The sequence below is a fragment of the Oryctolagus cuniculus genome, chromosome 1, assembly GCF_964237555.1.
Source record: "Oryctolagus cuniculus chromosome 1, mOryCun1.1, whole genome shotgun sequence".
NCBI lineage: Eukaryota > Metazoa > Chordata > Mammalia > Lagomorpha > Leporidae > Oryctolagus > Oryctolagus cuniculus.
The window spans coordinates 10,276,783-10,296,772 of NC_091432.1; the positions used below are offsets into that span (position 1 = coordinate 10,276,783).

A 19,990-nucleotide genomic window follows, 5' to 3' on the forward strand; every position below is an offset into this window, starting at 1 on the left:
GGAACTTGTTAGAAATACTTTTCTGCCCCCAAACCAGATCTGAATCACATTCTGGATTTTAGCCAGGTGCAGAACCTTAGCCTGGTCTTACTCATTCCTGCTGACGAACTGTTAACTCTGGGGACCCGGCGTCTTTAACCCAAACACGTTCCTAAGGACTTGAATGCATACATTAAAAAAAAAAAAAAAGTGTCGCGGTCAGGTAAGCAGGGTGGGGAGGAAAGAAGCCGGCCACCCCGCGCGGCACCCTTCCCCCATAGGAGCCACCCCTGGGCATCCCCGGCCCTGCAGGCGGACGCGAGGCTGCCTCCAGCAGAGGGCTCCGCGTGAGCCGCAGCGTTGGAGGAGCGGCCTCGCCACGGAGACCGGGGTTGGGGGTGGCCGTTTGCAGTCACCCCCGAGGTAGCGTCCCCATCTGTGGGCGCTCGGGCTTCAACGTTCCAGGACGCACGGCTGAAGGCCCCTACGCCCCGCACCCATCATCGCCCCCCCCACGCCCAGCCCCGGGCGCTGACCCCCGAGGGCGCGGCGGGACGCACACCGGGTGTGCACTGGGTCCCCATCCCCCCCTCGGCCAAGCCGGGAGCCGCGAGCCGCGGGAGCTGGGGGCGGGACAGTGTCCTGGGGGCAGGGCCGGGCGTGGTGGCCGCGGCCCTCCCGGGTGGGGCGAGTCCGCCTCGACACCGCCCTCCCCGGCGGGCCAATGGAGGCCGAGGCGCCGCGCTGGGATTGGAGCGGCGCGGGGCAGCCGGCCGGGGGCCGGAGCGAGGGGAGGGCGAGGCGGGCGCTGTCAGCGCGGTTATAAGGGAGGGAAAAGTTCCCTGCGCGGAGAGCCGGGCAGGCGCACGCTCGTACGGCGGCCGCAGCGGCAGGGCGGGGCCGGGCGGCGCGGGCGGCGGCGCAGGAAGCCCCCGGGAACGCCACCTCGCTTCCCTCGGGGTCTCGCTCGCACCTCGGCAGCGGCCCGGGGTCTCCGGGACTTTTGCTTGCAACCATGGGAGGCGTCGGGGAGCCCGGCGGGGAGCCGGGGCCGCGGGCGGGGCCCGCGCAACCGGGGGCGCCGCTGCCCACCCTCCGCTGGGAGCAGATCCGCCCGCACGACCTGCCGGGCGACAAGTGGCTGGTCATCGAGCGCCGCGTCTACGACATCAGCCGCTGGGCGCAGCGGCACCCAGGGGGCAGCCGCCTCATCGGCCACCACGGCGCCGAGGACGCCACGGTGAGAAACCGGGCTCCCCGGGGTGGAGCCGGGCGCCTGCAGGGGCCTGGGTCGTGGGCACCGTGCCGATCTACCTGCTGGGGTGGGGGGAAGGGGGGCGTAGCATCCTCCCCTCGCTGACCTTTGGCCTCCACAGCCAGGAACCAGAATTGCGTTGGGTTGGGCGGGCCAGGGGCCTGACGCGGGGTGGGGAGGCTACTTCCCCACTTGGAGAGGGTCCGTGGTGGGGGGGCAGGGAGGCAGGGGCCCTCAGAGGTGGGTGTGCCACGACTAACAGGCTCCCATCTCGGTTCTGGGTTCCCCCAGGCCCCGCTGCCGGAGCTGGGCGCTAGGGCCCGGCAGGGTCCCCATGGCTGGCAGGGATGTGCCCTCGGAGCTGGGAGCTGGGCAGGGCCCCGAGGTCTGTGGCTTTCCCGGGAGCCTGTAAGCTGCTGTGAGGGGCAGTGACTCACCTCTCCTGGGCTGGCAGCTGCACGTGGGAGGGCTCCCCAGCCACCATGGGTGGGCTCCCCGGGGAAGCAGTCACGGAGGAAGAGGCCGGCCCCTGGGGACCCCCGTTTCCTTTCCCTGGTCCATATCCAGACAAGGAGGGCCCGAGGCCTGGCCCCGTGGGAGCGTCTGGCAGGAGCCCAGACCAGTCCCTCGGGAGGAGACTTATCAGCCCCTGCCCTCGGCCCCCCACCTGTAGAACGGGGGTTGGGACCGCCGTGCTCCGTCCTTGACCCTCTGGGATGCCAGGCTGGCGGCACTGGGTAACGGGATGAATCACTAATGGTGGAGCTTCAGGCGGCAGGAGTCTGTGCCGTCCCCGGGCTGCCCGGCCATCCCTGCTGCTGTTGCCTTCTCCCGTGGGCTGGGCCACAGTGTTCCCTGGACTCTCTGGGGAGAAAAGTCTGTGTCCCCACTTCCATGCCAGGAAGCTGAGGGATTAGAGTGAGAAACCTGAAACTCTGAGAGCTGGGGCACAGGGCCCCTGGGCACCCAGGGGCCGGGTTGGTGGCCCTGGGGGACAGCCTGGCTGTGGGTTGAAGCAGCCGGCGGGCCAGCAGGGGGGTGGGCATGGGCAAGCCTGCATTTGCCAGCAGGTGCGAGTGTGGCTGCCTGTGTGTGCGTTTCGGACACACGGCGGCTGTGGGTGCTGCAGCCCCTCCCTCTGAGCCCTGGCTGCCCGGCCGGGGTCTTGGAGATGCTGGCTTTGGCTGTTGTTAGCCAGGAGGGCAGAGTGGGAGCAGATGAGGGCGAGGACTCCAGAGAGCGTTTGTTGGTTGCCTTTTCCTGCTCAGGGCCAGGCTTGGGCCCGGGGCCGCCAGTGTGGGACTCCTGACACACTTAGTGCCAGACCTCCATCTCATAGTTTTCTCATTGATTTGCGCGGCTCATAAGGTCTGTTTAAAAAAAAATCTGTTCCCTGGGGTTGGTGCTGGCTCTGCCATTGGAGGCTTGGAGTGACCTTGAACTGGGTGTGTCGCTCCTCTGAGCCTCAGTTCCCTCCCTCCGGCCAGTGGGACCAGGACTGTGCCTTCTCAGCTCCAGGGCCCCAGGGCTCTCACGCAGTGGGTTGTTGTGTTCGGTAAACGTCGATGATCGCACCGTGAGACAGCCTCTGGCACAGCTACCCCGCTCTCTCGGGCGACCCCGTCAGGCTCTGACCCTCTCTGTCATAGGAAGGGGTTGCTTCAGGCGGACTCTTAGCTCCCTCACCAGGCTGCAGTTGCCAAAAATACCTGGTCTGTTCAGGCCGCAGGGGCTGTGAGTGGCTGGGATGGACCCAGGATGGATCCCCGAGGCAGACCAGGGGTTGCACTGGCCCAGTGCCCTGTGTGGTGGAGCCCACAGGCCAGATGCCCCAGCCGGGGCCCTGGAGCTCAGGTGGGGGTGGGGCAGCCCCTCTCACCACCCCAGCCGCCCATCAGCTGTTCATGTCCAGGCAATTGAAGCCTTCCTGCCAGGAAATTCCCAGAGTTCCTGGGCCATGAAGTCAGCCAGTGGCCATCCTGGGATACAAAGCCGGGTGCCCTGGGGAAAGTGCTGTAGGCCCTGAGCCAGGTTTTTCTAAGAGTCACAGGCGTCCTGAGACTAGCAGAGCTGGCTGTGGTGGGGCAAGTCTCCGCCGCCCACCGCTGATCCCAAACACACAGCAGCCATGCTCGGAGCACCTACTGTGCACCAGGCCTTGAATTCAACGCTTGACTTAGTGATTCTCTTTTAGTCCTCAGGATACTCCCATGAGGCAGGCACTGTTTTTGTCATCCCCGCTTTACAGATCAGAGAACTTGGGCTCAGAGCAGGGAAGTGACCCGAAGTCACATGATGGGTCTGGAACGTGAATGCATAGCCCACTGCTGTTAACCATATGCTACACTTCCACTTGGATGTTGACTCTAGTCATTAATTCCTTTTTTATAAAATGTATTTGAAAGGTGAAGGTACAGAGCGCTTGACAGAACATGTTTCCATTCCCTGGTTCACTCCCCAAAGAGCTGTAACTAACTGCCAGGACTGGGCCCGGCCAAAGCCAGGAGCCCAGAACTCAATCCAGGTCTCCCGTGTGGTTGGCAGGGACCCAACCACTGAGCCATCCTCTGCTGCTTCCGAAGGTGTGCATCAGCAAGCAGCTGGGGTCGGGAGCAGAGCCAGGACTCTGATATGGGGTGCAGGCCTCCCCAGTGGCAGTTTAACCTGTACCAAACGCCCGCCCCATTCATTCATTACATAATAGTTGGGTCATTCGATTGGTCAGCATGCACCCCATGTGCTGCTCTGTTCTGACACCGAAGTAGCTGTGAACCAAACATCTGCAGAGAAGAAGCTCCCGGCAGGGGGATCAGCAGCACCGGAAGCTCAGAGGTGGGACTAGGTTTGCCATATCCAAGAAATGCAGCGGGGCCGCAGTAGAGGGCAGTAGTGAGCAGAGCAGCCACGTGCGCTCTAGGGGCAGCAGAGACTGGCTCCTGCCGGGCTCTGGTGCCCTTGGAAGGACTTGGGTTTTAGTCTAAAGAGGAGGGGGAGCCCTGGGAATCTGATGCGTTCCAAGGGGCCCCTAAGGGAGAGAGCAAAAGCACGGCCTCTCAGCAGAGGGGCTGCGGCACTGGAGGGGTGATGGGGACCTGCCTGCCCGAGGGGAGGTGGCCACTCTCCTCCAGTGCTTTAGTGTCAGTGTGCTCGGGGCAGAGGGCAAGGCCCTGTGGGTGCAGGCACCCTGGTGGCAGCCGTTGGCTCTTAGCTCTGGTTGTCCAGAGCTGGCCTAGGCTCAGTCCGTGACCTTGGATGCATTCCTTCCCGTCTGGGTCTCGGGCTCCCTGGCGCTGTAACAGGGATAGGAATGCTTTCATCCAGGGCACTCCGCGGGGATGGTGCTGCACCCCGGGGCGCTCAGCTGCCAAAGCCCTGTAGCTGTGAGGGTGGCGAGCCCACTGCCTGCCCAACACCCCCTGGTGCTCTTGCCCTGAATTGTGGGAGGTTCCGGGATCCAGCAGATCTTCCCAGCACCCTGTCCTGGGATCCTGGAAGTAGGAGTGGCCAGTGCCACAGCCAGAGGCTGCGTCGTGGGAACTGCAGTCTGAGGTTGGTCACCTGGCAGCCTTCTAAGGGTTTTGCATGTGGTAACTAACTTAGTCTCCCAGTACCCTATGAGCTCACCCGTTTTGCAGATGAGGAGCCTGAGGCTGAAATGGGTGATGCAATGAGACCTTCTTGGAACTCTTGAAGGGCAGAGTCTCCATCCTTGGGCTTGGGGGGTGGGCTTTGTGCCTGGTGGGAACTGAGGTGGGGCAGGGCTGGGGGTGGGCAGGCTGCAGCCACCCAGCTTCAGAGCCCACGCTCAAGCCCACCCATCACACTAGCTGCCTCCAAAGTCCCCGTGAGTGCCAGCACTCTGGACTCCCATAGGTGTTTTCCGTGGTGCCCCCACCCACCCAGCCGCCTCCCCAGGACTGCCATGCCGCTTCCTGGAGGAGGCGCCCGGCCCTGGCAGGAATGCAGTGTGCAGAAGTGGGGATGCCGGTGGCAGCTTCTGATGCCTAGCAGCCCACCCTCGGCAAGCAGGAGCCTGCCAGAGGGCTCCCGGGGAAGAACACTTGGCCGGCCCCCTCCCCGCTGCCAGAGCCCTCTCTCTCAACTCCAGCAGCCCTGTGACGTGGGCCTTGGTGCCTCCCCCCTTTCCCTGATGAGAAAATGCAGAGCGGAGAGTGCAGTCCCGCCAGGGTGCCCTGGCTCCTGAGTGGCAGCTCAGGGTCCACCCCTGGGGCGGGAGGGCTGGCTCCATTGTACCCCCCGGCTGCCCCGTCAACTAGCTGCTGCCCAGAGTGCGCGGTGGGACAGCAGCAGGGCAGCGGCTCTGTGGCCTGGCCGCTCTGAGGCCTCCAGGGACCAAGGCAGGGCTGGGCCTAGGCTGCATCCTGAGAGGGTCCGAGCGTCCCAGTCCCAGCTTAGTCTCTGCCAGTGCTGCAGCCTGGGCAGGTGTCACCCCTACTCTGAGCCTCCATTGCCTTGGTGTTAGAATGGTTCATTCCCCTTTGGTTCAGTCCCCTGCTCTGCCTGCTCTGTGCCAGCTACTGAGAACGCTGCCAATTGGTATCACCAGGAGCTCGTGTTTGGGGGTGTTGTGTTGACCGCTGGACCCAGCAGGGGACCTCAGTTGCCACCTTTGACTCATTCAGGGGCAGACTTGGCCACGTGTGGCCCGAGCCGAGTGCTCAGTCAGCACCCAGGGCCTCCCTGGGTGCCCTGAGCCTTGGTCAGTGTGGCCAAGAACCTCCCTCCTGCCCCCAGCAGCCCAGGCTTCCAGATCATGACTGGCCTCGAGGTGGGCCCATTGCCTCCCCTCTGACCCAGGAGTGGCTACCCTGGGCCGACTGCCCAGTGGCCTAAAGCACAGTTTTACAATCAGACCCGGGGTTCTGACCCAGCCTGTGCGAACTTGCGTAAGTGGCTTAGCCTCTCTGAGCCTCTGCCTGGCTCCAGGGTCCTTGAGCAGAGGCCTGGAGAAGACTGGGTCACATGACCCCAGCCCGTATCCCAGGAAGTTCACCGTCAGGTTGCAGCCTGAGTGCAGGAAGCTGCCTTGTCGGTGCTCACTTGCAGCAGGAGAAGCAGAGGTCGCAGGCGCCCCCCCCACCCCGCCCTGGAAGCCCCGCCTGCTTCCCAGGGGTCTGTGCAGCCCTTGCCTTCCTGCCTCTGGAGTCCTGCCCACAAGGCCTGGGGTTTTCTGGGAGCCCGTGCACCTCCTCTGCTGCTCACAGGCACAGACCTGGCGGGGAGACCCTCGCTTCCTCCCCTGGGCCCCAGCTGGGGAAGGGGGAGGATGCTGGGGCTGTGGCCACGGTTTGCACGTTTCTGCTGCACGCGTCCTTGTGTATGGTGTGTGTGCCAGGCTGGGTCTGGTTTCTCATGTGCATGTGGCTGAGTGTCTGCGGCAGGCACGGTGCATGTGTCTGCATGGGGGTCCCTCTCGCTCCTCTGCCCGTGGAGATGCCAGGGCATCACCCGGTCAGGGAGGGAAACCGAGGCGACCTTGAGGACAGTGCGCTAGGTGTGGGTGAAGGAAGCCAGGCAGCAAAGAACGGACACCGCCTGAGGCCTCGCACGTGGATCCCGTGTGCTTCCTTTTATATGCGGTGCCTGGAGAAGTCCGACTCCCGGGCAGGCGGGAGAGTGGGGCGGAGGGAGGGAGGTGCTGGCATATTTGATGGGCACAGCGTTTCGGGTGGACATGAGACGGCTCTGCCAGGACAAGGCGGTGATGGATGCCCAGCCGCGGGAGTGTGCTTAATGGCCCCCTACAGATGGCAAAAATGGTGCATTTCATGACTATTTGACTACAATTTAAAAATTTTTTTGTTAAGTGAAGCTCTACAGTTCAGGCCTAGAAGATTCTGGTGTTGGATTGCCCCAGAGGCCAGGCCTGGGACGCAGACGGCACTGGCTCAGGCTCTCGCAGCGAGGGGGCAGCTGGCCCCCTTGTCTGAGTTTTGCGGCCCCTCCTTCTCTGTGTCTCCAGAGGGAGTGAGGTCTGCACTGGTGCTGCCCCCTCCCCCATAGCAAGGTCCAGGCTGCCAAGTCAGCCCCGGTTATCTAGAAGGCCCTCCCTCCCGGGCCCCCAGCCCTACTAGGTGGGGGCCACAGGGCCTGAGCTGCTTCCTTCCCCTAGGACTGTGCCAGGATGTCCTGCAGGATCTAGCTGTCACTTCCGCTTTGGGCTTTGTTTTAATTGACACATGGTGATTATACCAGTAGCGGGGGCATTGTCATTTTTTAAAAAGAGTTTTAAACTTATTTTTATTTATTTGAAAGGCAGAGTTAGAGAGAATGAGAGAGAGAGAGAGAGCTTCCATCTGCTGGTTCACTCCCCAAATAGCCACAATGGTCAGGGCTGGACCAGGCCAAAACCAGGAGGCAGGAGCTTCATCCAGGTCTCGCATATAAGGGCAGGGGCCCAAGCACTCGGGCTGTCCTCCACCGCTTTTCCAGGTGCATTAGCTGGGAGGTGGGTCACGTGTGGAGCAGCTGGGACTCGAAGCAGTGCCCATATGGGATGCTGGTATCACAGATGGCAACTCAGCTCACAGACCCCAACACTGCGATATTTCTGCACATGTATACAGTGTGCAGTGGCCCTGGAGCACAGTGCACAGTGTCACACAAGCTGCTAGGGTCATTAGCAGGAGGACAATAGGAGGCCGGTTCCCTGTCCGCTTTCTTCAAAGGTGTTTCCTTAGCAGCTGTGAGGCCCCACAGTCGCCTTCCCACATCCATGGGGACAGCAGCGCCCCACACTGCCCCCTGCAGTCCAGGCTGCTCCGTGGCCGGCCCGTTCAGAGAGACCTCTGCGAGGGCAAGCATACAGATCAGTGGAAGAGCTGTGAACAATTCATGAGCTCATTACAGTGACACTAGAACCACAGCCCAAGCCAGGAAGGCAAAGCGAGCCGGGCCTGAAGTTCAAGTTTACTGACCCTGCAGCCCCAAGCCTTTCTCTGGCCCTTTGTCCTCCCCATCGGTTTTGTCTCCCGCTTCTTTCTTTTTCTCTTCCTTTTGCTGCATTGTACCTCATCCCAGCTGTTCCAGAGGCTCACAAATATGTGAGTTTATTAATTTTTCTAGTTATATTTCCACTCCTATTTTTTTCTCTTTTTTAACTTTATGAAATTTCTAGCTTTATTGGAAAATTCACTTGTGACTTCATCTGGGTCTCCCATGGGAATGGCAGGGGCCCTAGCACTTGGGCCATCCTCCGCTGCTTTCCCAGGCACATTAGCAGGGAGCTGGATGGGAAGTGGAGCAGCTGGGACTTGAACCAGCACCCATATGGGATTCTGGTGTCGTAGCCAGTGGCTTAACCCGCCACAGCACAGCGCTGGCCCCAGAAGTCAGAGTCTCTCTGTTAAGTCTAGACTTTATGCGCTATTTCTGGAAGAAGCCCTATTCTGAGCAAAGGGGTTGGGGCCCGGCAGGTAGGGGGTACTGAGCGGGTACCTGGGGCCTAGGGAGGACCAGGGGTGGCTCACAGGCAGGACTGTCCACTTGATCCTCTTTCTCTGACTACTGAGCAGCAGCCGACTGTCTGTCTGACTGTCTGTCTGTCTGTCTGCCTGCCCTGCCTGTCCATCAGTAGCCCTGCCACCTGGCCTGCACAGCCGCTGGGAATCTCTGCAGTCTGTCTGTCCACCTGACTGTCTGTTCTCTTTCAGGATGCCTTCCACGCCTTCCATCAGGATCTCAATTTCGTGCGCAAGTTCCTGCAGCCCCTGCTGATTGGAGAGCTGGCCCCCGAGGAGCCTAGCCAGGACGGACCCCAGAATGTGAGCAGGGTCCTGACAGAGGCTCAGCCCCTGAGGGGAGGGGGCTGAGGGGGGAGGGGAGGTTATTGCCAGACCCCAGTAACAGCTGCCTTGCATTACCCTGGGGTTGCCACCCCTCCTGGGCAGACAACTACAGGGGAAGCTGTGGAGAGGCCCCCAGGAGTCCAGGGCTCCAGCTCTGGCTTGGCCAGGCACTTGCTGTGGGTCCACAGTTGAGCCCCTCGGCTGGTCTGGGCCCAGTGTCCCCATCAGCAGTGAGCATTTTGGTGAGCTGGTTTCCAAGGTGCGCTCTGCTTTTCGGCTCCCACACCTTCTGGGTGGGGCAGAGGCCTCAGCCCTCCCACCAGCTCCCCAGCTCACACCCTAGGCTGAGTGCGCTTGTTCCTCCATCCCTGCCTTGGCCACACCCCTCGGGCCTGGCACTGGGAGAAGTGGCTGGGGCTTGGCCAGCTGTGAGAGGCCTCCTGGGACAATGGGGGCCTCCCTTCCGTGGCTGACCGGCCGTTCCACCGTGGCAGGCCCAGCTGATTGAGGACTTCCGAGCCCTGCGCCAGGCGGCCGAGGACATGAAGCTATTTGAAGCCGACCCTGCCTTCTTCGCTCTCCTGCTGGGCCACATCCTGGCCATGGAGGTGCTGGCCTGGCTCATCATCTACCTCCTGGGCCCTGGCTGGGTGCCCAGCACCCTCGCTGCCCTCATCCTGGCCGTTTCTCAGGTGACCCCAGCCTTGCCCAACAGATGTAGGGTCCGGCACACATACGCAGCCGGGACAGATTTGCTGAATGAATGAACAAATGAACCGAGTGAATGAAATGAGCAGCAGCCGGAGGGCCTGTGAGGCATGTCTGTGGGTCAGGCTGTGTTTGAAATGCGCTAGGAAGACGCCTTATTTAGTAGATCCTGAGCGAGCACAGGCCGGGAGCCAGAATGCTGCCCCCCCCCCCCCCAGTTCCACGGCCCTAATGCAGGGCAGGAGGAGGGGTGGGCCCTTTCCTGCCCGTCCGACAGCCCTGTGACAGAAAACAGACTGACCAGAGGGAAGCAGAATTGAGCACTCGATCATAGTTTTCCCCACATGGGAGCCTTCAGAACGGAGACCCAGAGACGCGGGGTGAGCTCTCCGCTTTTGTGCTAGGGTTCGATGAAGCAGACACGAGGTGGGCACGGAGGGTCAGGCCTGATGGAAACAGACGGAGCGGGGAGCCCAGCAGCACGGCCGGCCGGCTCAGGTTCTCCCCTTCCTCTCCAAGCCCGTCGCTTTCTCCTCCAAAGCGAGAGGTCTCACAATCCGCTCTCAGGCAGGCGAGGACGGGCTCTCCTTGTGCCGGGGCCCTCTGAGACAGAAGGGCAGGTGGGGAGCAGCCCTGTGGGGCTGTGCGGCTTGCTTTGGGGGTCAGGAGCTCCAGTTTGGGAGCCCCGCCTTGGGGAAGAGAGCTCTTAGCTTCTAGGGCTTTCTTTGTGGGGGCGGAAGGGGAGCAGATCAGGGAGAAACGTGGCTCCTGAGGCCTTCACTTTGGGTGTTTTTGTTCTTTTTTTTTTTTTTTTTAATTTTATTTCTTTATTTGAGAGGTAGAGTTACAGACAGAGCAGAAACAGAGAGAAGGGTCTTCCTTCCTTTGGTTCACTCCCCAGTGGTCACAATAGCTGGAGCTGTGCCGATCTGAAGCCAGGAACCAGGAGCTTCTCCAGGTCTCCCATGCAGGTGCAGGAGCCTAAGCACTTGGGCCATCTTCCACTGCCTTCCAGGCCACAGCAGAGAGCTGGATGGGAAGTGGAGCAGCCAGGTCTCAAACCGGCACCCATATGGGATATTGGAGGATTAACCTACTGTGCCACGGCACTGGCCCCTTGTTCTTTCTAAAAAAGGTTTAGTTACATATTTGAAAGGCAGAGTGACAGAGAGAAGAGACACAGAAAGAGATCTTCCATCCGTTGGTTCACTCCCCAAGTGGCCGTAACAGTTAGGGCTGAGTCAGGCCAAAACGAGGAGCCAGGAACTACCCCCAGGTCTCCCACGTGGGTGGCAGGGTTCCAAGCACTTGAACCGTCTTCTGCCTCCCCAGGTGCATTAGCAGGGAGCTGGGTCAGAAGCAGAGCAGTTGGGGACTCGAACTGGCACTCCCACGTGGGATCCAGCACTGCAGGCAGTGGCTTTACCCACTGTGCCACAGCGCTGGCCCTACCTTGTGGTTTTGTTTTCTGAACCCCAATACTTGAAAACTCCCCCATCTCCCTGAAACTCGACTGCTGCCGTCTGTGGGGGTCTGGAAAGGGAGCTTTGGTGTTGGGGGTATCTAGGAGCTGTAAGGGTCCTTGAGGGGCCCCAGGGCTGGGACCCAAGGCCTCTGACGGTCTCCTCTGCCCAGAGCCAGGCCCTGGGGTGGCTGACCCTGCCTCTGTCCCCAGGCTCAGTGCTGGTGTCTGCAGCACGACCTGGGCCATGCCTCCATCTTCAGGAAGTCGCGCTGGAACCACGTGGCCCAGCAGTTCGTGATGGGGCAGCTGAAGGTGAGGGCGGGGCCGCGATGGGCCGCCAGGTGCCGAGCTGGGGTGCTGCGCCGGCCCTGCCCCTGTCTGTGGGCGCAGAGTGGGGGCTCGGCCAGCCCTTCCCCTGACAGCCCTGCCCCTCCCGCTCAGGGCTTCTCTGCCCACTGGTGGAACTTCCGCCACTTCCAGCACCACGCCAAGCCCAACATCTTCCACAAAGACCCGGATGTGACCGTGGCACCCGTCTTCCTCCTGGGAGAGTCGTCTGTTGAGGTGGGTGGGGAGGGACGTGGATGCCCTCGGCCTGGCCTGCAGCCGACGGGACTGGTCTGGAGGGGGTCCTCACCAACACCCAGCCCCCCCGACTCCCGCACTCCAGCCAGCAGCCACCAGGGGCCCAGGTGCTAGAATCTAGACTTGCCTTTGACCCTTGGCCCCAGCCAGCCCCCTGACCTTGCCTGGGAGAAGGAGGGCCAGGCAAGCTGCTCCTCCCAGCCACTGCCTGTCTCCACAGTACGGCAAGAAGAAGCGCAGATACCTGCCCTACAACCACCAGCACCTGTACTTCTTCCTAAGTGAGTGTCCCTCGGTCTCCCTGGGGGTGGGGCATGGCGGGGCCACGCCTGAGTCCACACTGTCCTCCCCACCACCAGGGGCAGGGCCATGCTGGTTAACCCCCATCACACGCCAGGCCTTTGTCCTAGCCATTGCCCCACCTGGGGAGTCTCGGCCAAGCGCATTGACTGCCCTTCCCGAGCTTTCCCAGGCCCCATCAGCATCTCTCCTGCCCTCACACCAGGGCAGCCTAGAGCCCTGGAGCGTGCGGGCGCTTGTCAGGGGGGACAGGGTGAGGCTGACCTCGACCTGAAGCAGAAGCAACTGGGATGCCCACCTGGCTTGGGCGCCCCAGCCCTGCTCCTGCACTCTGCTGCCCCCCTTGCAGTTGGGCCTCCGCTGCTCACCCTGGTGAACTTCGAGGTGGAGAATCTGGCGTACATGCTGGTGTGCATGCAGTGGTCGGTGAGTGGGGGATGCTGGGGACCCCAGGCGTGCAGCTGGGATGGCAGGAGGTGGAGTGTGGGAGCATGACTCGCACATAGGGGTGCACATGATGTGTGTGCAGGGAGGGCAGGTGTAACATGGTGTGTGTGCAGAGAGGGCAGGTGTGCACATGGTGTGTGTGCGCAGGGGAGGGCAGGTGTGCACATGGCTGTGTGTGCAGGACAGGGCAGGTGTGCACATGGTGTGTGTGCAGGGAGGGCAGGTGTGTGCATGCCTGTGTGCAGGGGAAGGCAGGTGTGCACATGGTGTGTGTGCACAGGGGGAGGGCAGGTGTGCACATGGTGTGTGTGCACAGGGGGAGGGCAGGTGTGCACATGGTGTGTGTGCAGGGGAGGGCAGGTGTGCACATGGTGTGTGTGCAGGGGAAGGCAGGTGTGCACATGGTGTGTGTGCAGGGGAGGGCAGGTGTGCACATGGTGTGTGTGCAGGACAGGGCAGGGGTGCACATGGTGTGTGTGCAGGACAGGGCAGGTGTCACATGGTGTGTGTGCAGGACAGGGCAGGTGTGCACATGGCGGTGTGTGCAGGACAGGGCAGGTGTCACATGGTGTGTGTGCAGGATAGGGCAGGTGTGCACATGGGGTGTGTGCAGGACAGGGCAGGTGTGCACATGGTGTGTGTGCAGGACAGGGCAGGTGTGCACATGGTGTGTGTGCAGGGGAGGGCAGGTGTGCACATGGTGTGTGTGCAGGGGAGGGCAGGTGTGCACATGGTGTGTGCACAGGGGGGGGCAGGTGTGCACATGGTGTGTGTGCAGGATAGGGCAGGTGTGCACATGGTGTGTGTGCAGGACAGGGCAGGTGTGCACATGGTGTGTGTGCAGGGGAGGGCAGGTGTGCACATGGTGTGTGTGCAGGGGAGGGCAGGTGTGCACATGGTGTGTGTGCAGGGGAGGGCAGGTGTGCACATGGTGTGTGCACAGGGGGGGGCAGGTGTGCACATGGTGTGTGTGCAGGACAGGGCAGGTGTGCACATGGTGTGTGTGCAGGACAGGGCAGGTGTGCACATGGCTGTGTGTGCAGGGGAGGTCCGGTGTGTACATGATGTGTGTGCAGGGAAGGGCAGGTGTGCACATGGTGTGTGTGCAGGGGAGGGCAGGTGTGCACATGGTGTGTGTGCAGGGGAGGGCAGGTGTGCCTGTGCAGAAGGCGGGCCCACAGGGTCATGCCGTAGGTCTCTTGGTGATGGTATTTTCTCTGGGGACATTGCTGGGCCACCTCTGCCAGGCAGCTATGTTCCCCACCACCACCACGTGCACACTCTGCACAGCCTGATGACCTCCATTGTCAGCCCGTGAGCTAGCAGAGCAGGGACCCTGTCCTGTTGCCCGGCGAGGGGCAGGAGGCTGTCCCAGGCTCTGAGGCAGGGGAGGCAGGGGAGGGTGGATGGTCCCAGCTTCCCTCCTGCCTCCCTAGCCCCAGGATCCTGGCTACCTGGGGCCACTCAGCATTGCCTGTGCCTCTGCAGGACCTGCTCTGGGCTGCCAGCTTCTACTCCCGCTTCTTATTGTCCTATGCCCCCTTCTATGGCGTTCCTGGGGCACTGCTCCTCTTTGTCGCTGTCAGGTATGGCCAGAATTGGGGGGGACGGAAAGTGGGGGGGATCACACTGGCAGTGGGTGCCCTGACCACAGCCCTCCCCAATGAGTCTCCATCTCCCCTTCTGCCTCCCGGGGCTGTGGGGATGATCAGTCAGCCAGGGGCATGGGGCGTGGCAGGACCCTGGGGTTGGTGGACCTGGGGAAAGCAGCCTGGCTCGCAGGTGGTGCTACCCCCGTGAGCTGGGCTGCGCTGGGCTCAGTCTCACAGTGGACACTGCTCCGTTCAGCTTCTTTAAACCCCAGGGAGGGAGTAACTCCGCAGTCCCATTGTGCACGTGTGGAAGCTGAGGCCCGCTTTGGGGGACACCCACACTCCAGCCTCACTGGCAGTGCCTGCATGGTGAGCTGGACATGGGGCAGTGCCTGAGCCTCCCCTACAGGGTCCTAGAGAGCCACTGGTTCGTGTGGATCACACAGATGAACCACATCCCCAAGGAGATTGGCCACGAGAAGCACCGGGACTGGGCCAGCTCTCAGGTGGGTGGCAGGGGGAGGGCATCCTGGTGGTGGTGTTCCAGTGGGGGGCCGTTCTGGGGGTGCCGTGGGGTCAGGGCTTCAGGCCAGCCTCCCTCATCTGTACCCCGCCTGGCCCTGGCAGCTGGCGGCCACCTGCAACGTGGAGCCCTCACCCTTCAATGACTGGTTCAGCGGACACCTCAACTTTCAGATCGAGCACCAGTGAGTGGGGGCTGCGCCCCGGGGGCCAGGGGCCGGACCCAGAGCCCCAGTGAGTGGGGGCTGCGTCCCGGGGGCCAGGGGCCGGACCCAGAGCCCCTTTGTCATGGAGAGTCCTGGGGGAGGTGGCGTGGGGGCCGGGTCTCCTTCTCAGCTGCCCGCCCGCCCTCTCCCCAGCCTCTTCCCCACCATGCCAAGGCACAACTACCGCAGGGTGGCCCCGCTGGTGAAGGCGCTGTGTGCCAAGCACGGCCTCAATTACGAGGTGAAGCCCTTCCTCACCGCCCTGGTGGACATTGTCGGGTAAGGCTGCGCCCGGCTCCCGGCGCCCACAGGGGTCCCTGGCTAAGAGCTGGCATTTGCGGCCCTCCTGGGCGGGCTGCTGGTCCGCCCTCAGCCGCCACGCCCCCTCCCCCAGCACCTGTCTGCACAGTGAGAACGCAGGGAGCTCTGACAGACACAACAGGGAGTGCAGGTCAGGGTCCGCTGAGATTCCAGCAGGGGACCAGAAAACAAGCAGTTAAAAAAAAAAAAGAAGGAACTTACAGAAAATCTGAGAAGGGTTTACAGGTAACAGTAAAAACCCTAAGAGTGGGGGGCAGATGAGGGGTGCCCTGGCTGAGAGAGTGGCGGGCTGGGTGGGACCCAGAATCTGACATGTGAGCAGAGACGGGCAGGAGGAGAGAGGCTGGCCGTGGGGGCACCTGGTAGAGGACAGAGCAGTGCCAAGGCCCTGAGGCAGGACAGGGACTGCCTGGCTGGCATTTCTGGGAGATGCTCTGAGTGGGAGACAGGTCGGATTCTGGATCTTGCAGCTCCGTGCCTTTGCATGGCCCCTTCCCTTGGCTGCCTTTCTGCAGAGTTTATGCTCAAACTCCCGCTGCGGTTTTACCATCCTTGCCGGCCTGATGTCTGTGCCCCTGCCGCAGGCACTGTCCTGTTAGAGCGCCAGGCGGTGATGGATATTTGTGGTTTCTCTGCCTGAATGAGCTCCTGGTGGGCAGATTCCGTGTTCCCTGGGTCGCAGGGCCCAGTGTGTGGGAGGGGGCAGTGGGGAGAACTGAGTGAAAGATGGGCAGGTTCACCCAGGCTCAGGCCTGGACTTGGCCTTGGCTGCCCCCCGACACTTCTCTCCTTATCCCGACCCCCCAGTTTGGGGGTCCACCATGGCCAATGAGCACCTGGCCGCCTCTCCCATCCACACCCCAGCTGCACAGGGGCTGGAGGTGTCGCCACATGCTCATCACGGGGCTGCAGGAGGAGTGCTGGTCTCCTAACACCTACCCGCCTCCCAGGTCCCTGAAGAAGTCTGGCGACATCTGGCTGGACGCCTACCTCCACCAGTGAAGGCAGCGCCCAGGTGGGCAGAGAAGGGGTAAGGGCCCAGGGCCCCAGCAGCCGCCAGGCCGGTGGGCAGAACGACAGCCCCGTCCCACCTGACCCCAGCTGCGGGTGCCCTGCCAGCACTCCTGTCTCTGCTGTCTTCCCCTCGGCCCCTCCTCACCTGTCTGCTCCGCCTCCCCACGGCCAGGCCAGGGCTCAGGGGCCCAGCAGGACCGGGGGCAGGGAGGGGGGGTGAGCATGGCATGTTTTCCTAGAGCAAGAATTGGGGGAAAACTGTTATTTTTCTATAAAAACAAAGCCAGAGATGTGACAGAGGAGTGTATTGACTTTGCATGCATTTGGGAGCTGGAGCCTGCCCTGGCCTCCCCAGAGGCGTTGGGGCTCAGGGCCATGAGGGTGTGTGGAGGTTGGGGGGGTGTGTGGCTGGGGAGCTCTCCCACCCTCACTGGGGGCTGTGGGTGGGCAGCGGGCAGCTGCCCCTGCCCGGGTCCTCCTGAGGGCCCGGTTACTCCCTGGCAAGCTGGCCTCACAGACCCCCTCTGCTTGGTGGGCCAGGGACAAGGGCCACCCCTGCGGGAACCTCCAGTGCATGGGACGGGCAAGCCGCTGTCTCTGGACAGGCACCAGCGTCCTCGGCAGCCCTCTGCAATGGGGGCCTCCGAGGGCACCAGCCCACCTCGGTGCCACGCCCAGCATCACACGGGTAGCCCACAAGAGGAGGCTCCCATCTCTCCCCATGCCCACCTGCGCCAGGTGCTTGTCTGTCTGCAGTTGCCGCAGTAGATAAGTGGACCCCCCCACCAGGGGTGGCTGTTCCGTCCCTCCGTGCCTGGAGGCTGGGACCTGCCCCAGCTGGCCAGCATCCTTGGGCAGGAACAGTGCCCTTCTCCCGGCCTCAGCCTCCTCTGGATGTGCGTGCAGTTGGACTGTGCCCTGGGGTTTGGAGAACTGGGGAGGCACTCTGAGTTGCTTCCTGGGGTTGGGGTGTGTCGATGGTGGACGAAGGGCTGCCGGGCTGCTGGGCCCCTCTCCCGTTGGCACCCACACGGCAGCAGGTTCCGGTGAAGACACCGGGCCGCTCAGACAGCAACACAGCGAAGACTGAAAGGCCTTTCCCAGGGAGCCGGTGGGCTCTGCAGCCATGGGGACCACCCTGCTCTTTATCCGGGCTCCCGTTGCTCTGCACTGGGTTCCGCTCCGGACAGCAAAAGGGCACAAATCTCGCGATTCTTGTGAACCCCTCCTGGAGCCCAGCACCCACAGGGAAGCGGCTGGGGGAGCTGTCCAGGCGGCCACCACAGCCCAGCCCTGCCACAGAGCCACCATGACGGCCACCACGAACTTCTCCCCCCCTGGGCCAGCTAGCAAGCTCCTCGGAGCCAAAGGCCATCAGGAGAGTCCTTGTCACCAGATGCTGGCTGGGGCCAGGGTTCCCATGACAACCCCTGAGTTACTGACTCACTTGTCACTGGAGATCGCATGCGTTTCCCCAGGGGACGGCAGGGAGACTGGGTGCTGTGCTTTCCCTTCCCTGGATCAGAAAACCAGGGAGGGGGGCTCCGCACAGCTCACGCCCTCCCCCAGGCCTGCCAGCCCGAGCCTCTCTGGGCAGAGCTGGGGTAGCGGAGGGTGGCAGCCCCTTTGGCTTGGCCGTAACTAGGGGCTTGCCCTCCACCAGGGACCCCTGATGGAGTTCTACCCCTTCCTTTCTGGAGTCAGGTGGATTTGGGTGGGGGTTGGGGGGTGAGGGTTGCAGAGTCGAGTCCTCTTCCTTTGCCAGGACTCAATGCTGTGTGACCTGGGGAAGTTGCTGAACCTCTCTGAGCTGTGGCCCCACCGCCTAGAGTGCTGGAAGGTAAAAAGGTGCTGCACGGAGGGCTCTTAGCCAAGGGCCCAGCAGTGGGGCTCAGTTCACTCGCAGGTTTTATGCATACTGTCCAGTGCTCCGGGGTCAGTGCTGCCTCTGTGAACAGGGACACGCCTTTTGACAGTTTCATCCTGAGACTGGCATATGCCAGGGCTGTGCCCCCTGTTCAAGGTCTCTGAACAGGCTGTTCCCGCTGCTCGAAATCCCCCTTTCCTGTCCTGCTGGCTCAGCCCATGCCCTGGCAGTCAGCGAGTTCCTGCAGTGGCTCCGATAAGCCTATTAGGGCGATGATAACACCAAGGACTCCTCCCGCCCCGCACCCCGCACCTCCCACCCTGCGGGTCCGCCGAGCGTGCGGCGCCACCTAGGGGCTGCCGGAGCCCGTGTGCAGCCTGGGAGGACGGGCTGTGCTCCATGCCGCCCCTGGTGGTGGCCACGGGGAAGACGCCCTCCTGTCGCGAGCAACTTGCTTAAAGCAGTCTTGGGGAGGCCAGCACCGGCAGGCCATCTTTGCTCTTTCCCACCACGGCCCCTACCGCACTCCAGAGCTTGGCTCCCCCTCCTCTCTGGATTTCCTCTACAGACACCTAACACAGGCCAGGAAGAGAGGGAGGCCTTGACAGAAGCTCTGTGTCCCTTCTTGGTTGTAGAAGCGTCTGGGGGCCAGAGGTAAAGCAGGACTAGGAGAGAAGCCACGACTTGCTCATTTGTTCCTTCAATCAACCCACATCTGCTGTCTACCCTGGGACGGATCAGGCACCTGCTGGGAGGCGTCCTCCATAACCAGCCCTTGCTGGGAGTGGCAGGCAGGCGGGGGAGGGGGAGGGCACGTACAGCAGGTGCTGGTCCTCCCGCACTGTCCTGGAGCACCCCCCTGCCAACCCCCAGGCTTAGCCCTGAGTTCCTGGGGTCCTCCCGCACTGTCCTGGAGCACCCCCTGCCACCCCCAGGCTTAGCCCTGAGTTCCTGGGGTCCTCCCGCACTGTCCTGGAGCACCCCCCTGCCAACCCCCAGGCTTAGCCCTGAGTTCCTGGGGTCCTCCCGCACTACCCTGGAGCACCCTGTCACCCCCAGGCTTGGCCCTGAGTTCCTGGGGTCCTCCCACACTACCCTGGAGCACCCCCCTGCCAACCCCCAGGCTTGGCCCTGAGTTCCTGGGGTCCTCCTGCACTGTCCTGGGGCACCCCCCTGCCACCCCCAGGCTTAGCCCTGAGTTCCTGGGGTCCTCCCGCACTGTCCTGGAGCACCCACCCTGCCACCCCCAGGCTTGGCCCTGAGTTCCTGGTTCCTGCCACTGTTTCTCTTGGAAACCTGCTCTTGAGACCTCACTCCCATCAGAATTCACAGAAATGAGTTTATAAGTGGAGGACAGTATGGGTGTGACTGCCAGCCAGGTGCAAGTGCGCTGGGTGGCCATGTGTTCTCTTGAGTGGGGCTGGTCTGGCGTGTGGGGCCTGGAGCAGTTGTTTCAGCCGGTGGCCTCCCAGCCCTACTGGGATCCACAGTGTGCCACTTCCATCTCAGGAGCCCGGCTGTCCAGAGGGGGCACCCCCCAGGGAGAGTGCAGCGGGGCCAGAGTCTGGATGGGCCCAAGGCCTCCTCTCTCTTCCCCACTGGCCAGAGGGCTTCTGAGTGTCCAGCTGGATGCCAGAGGAACTTGCCAGGCCGCCGACTTCCTGCCTCTGGTGCTTGGTCCTGCACAGCCTCTTCTGGGCCTGGTGCCCACACCACCCACAAAGATGACCCTTATATGTCGGGAGCCACCCCATCAGCCTGCCACTGTCTCCCCCACCTCTGGCCAGCTGTGGGGCTGGCCTGGAGCCATCTGACCTTTGACACAGTGGGGGACAGCCCTTTCTGCATGGGAAGTCCAGGGCAGATGCACCAACAGACCACAGAGCCGTGTGCCCTCGGGCCCGCCCCTTCTCTGTGGTTT

At 62.5% G+C, this 19,990-nt stretch overlaps 1 protein-coding gene across 1 annotated transcript; it reads left to right on the plus strand.

Annotated features, from left to right (window-relative positions):
- Nucleotides 1-771: 771 nt before the first annotated feature.
- Nucleotides 772-16,497, plus strand: FADS3 (fatty acid desaturase 3). The gene is made up of 12 exons (XM_070069679.1): nt 772-1,219; nt 8,908-9,018; nt 9,537-9,734; nt 11,426-11,527; nt 11,657-11,779; nt 12,021-12,081; nt 12,450-12,526; nt 14,036-14,133; nt 14,549-14,645; nt 14,767-14,846; nt 15,021-15,146; nt 16,139-16,497. The coding sequence occupies exons 1-12, from the start codon at nt 995-997 to the stop codon at nt 16,188-16,190; spliced, it is 1,350 nt and encodes a 449-aa protein (XP_069925780.1). The 5' UTR covers nt 772-994; the 3' UTR covers nt 16,191-16,497.
- Nucleotides 16,498-19,990: the final 3,493 nt, after the last annotated feature.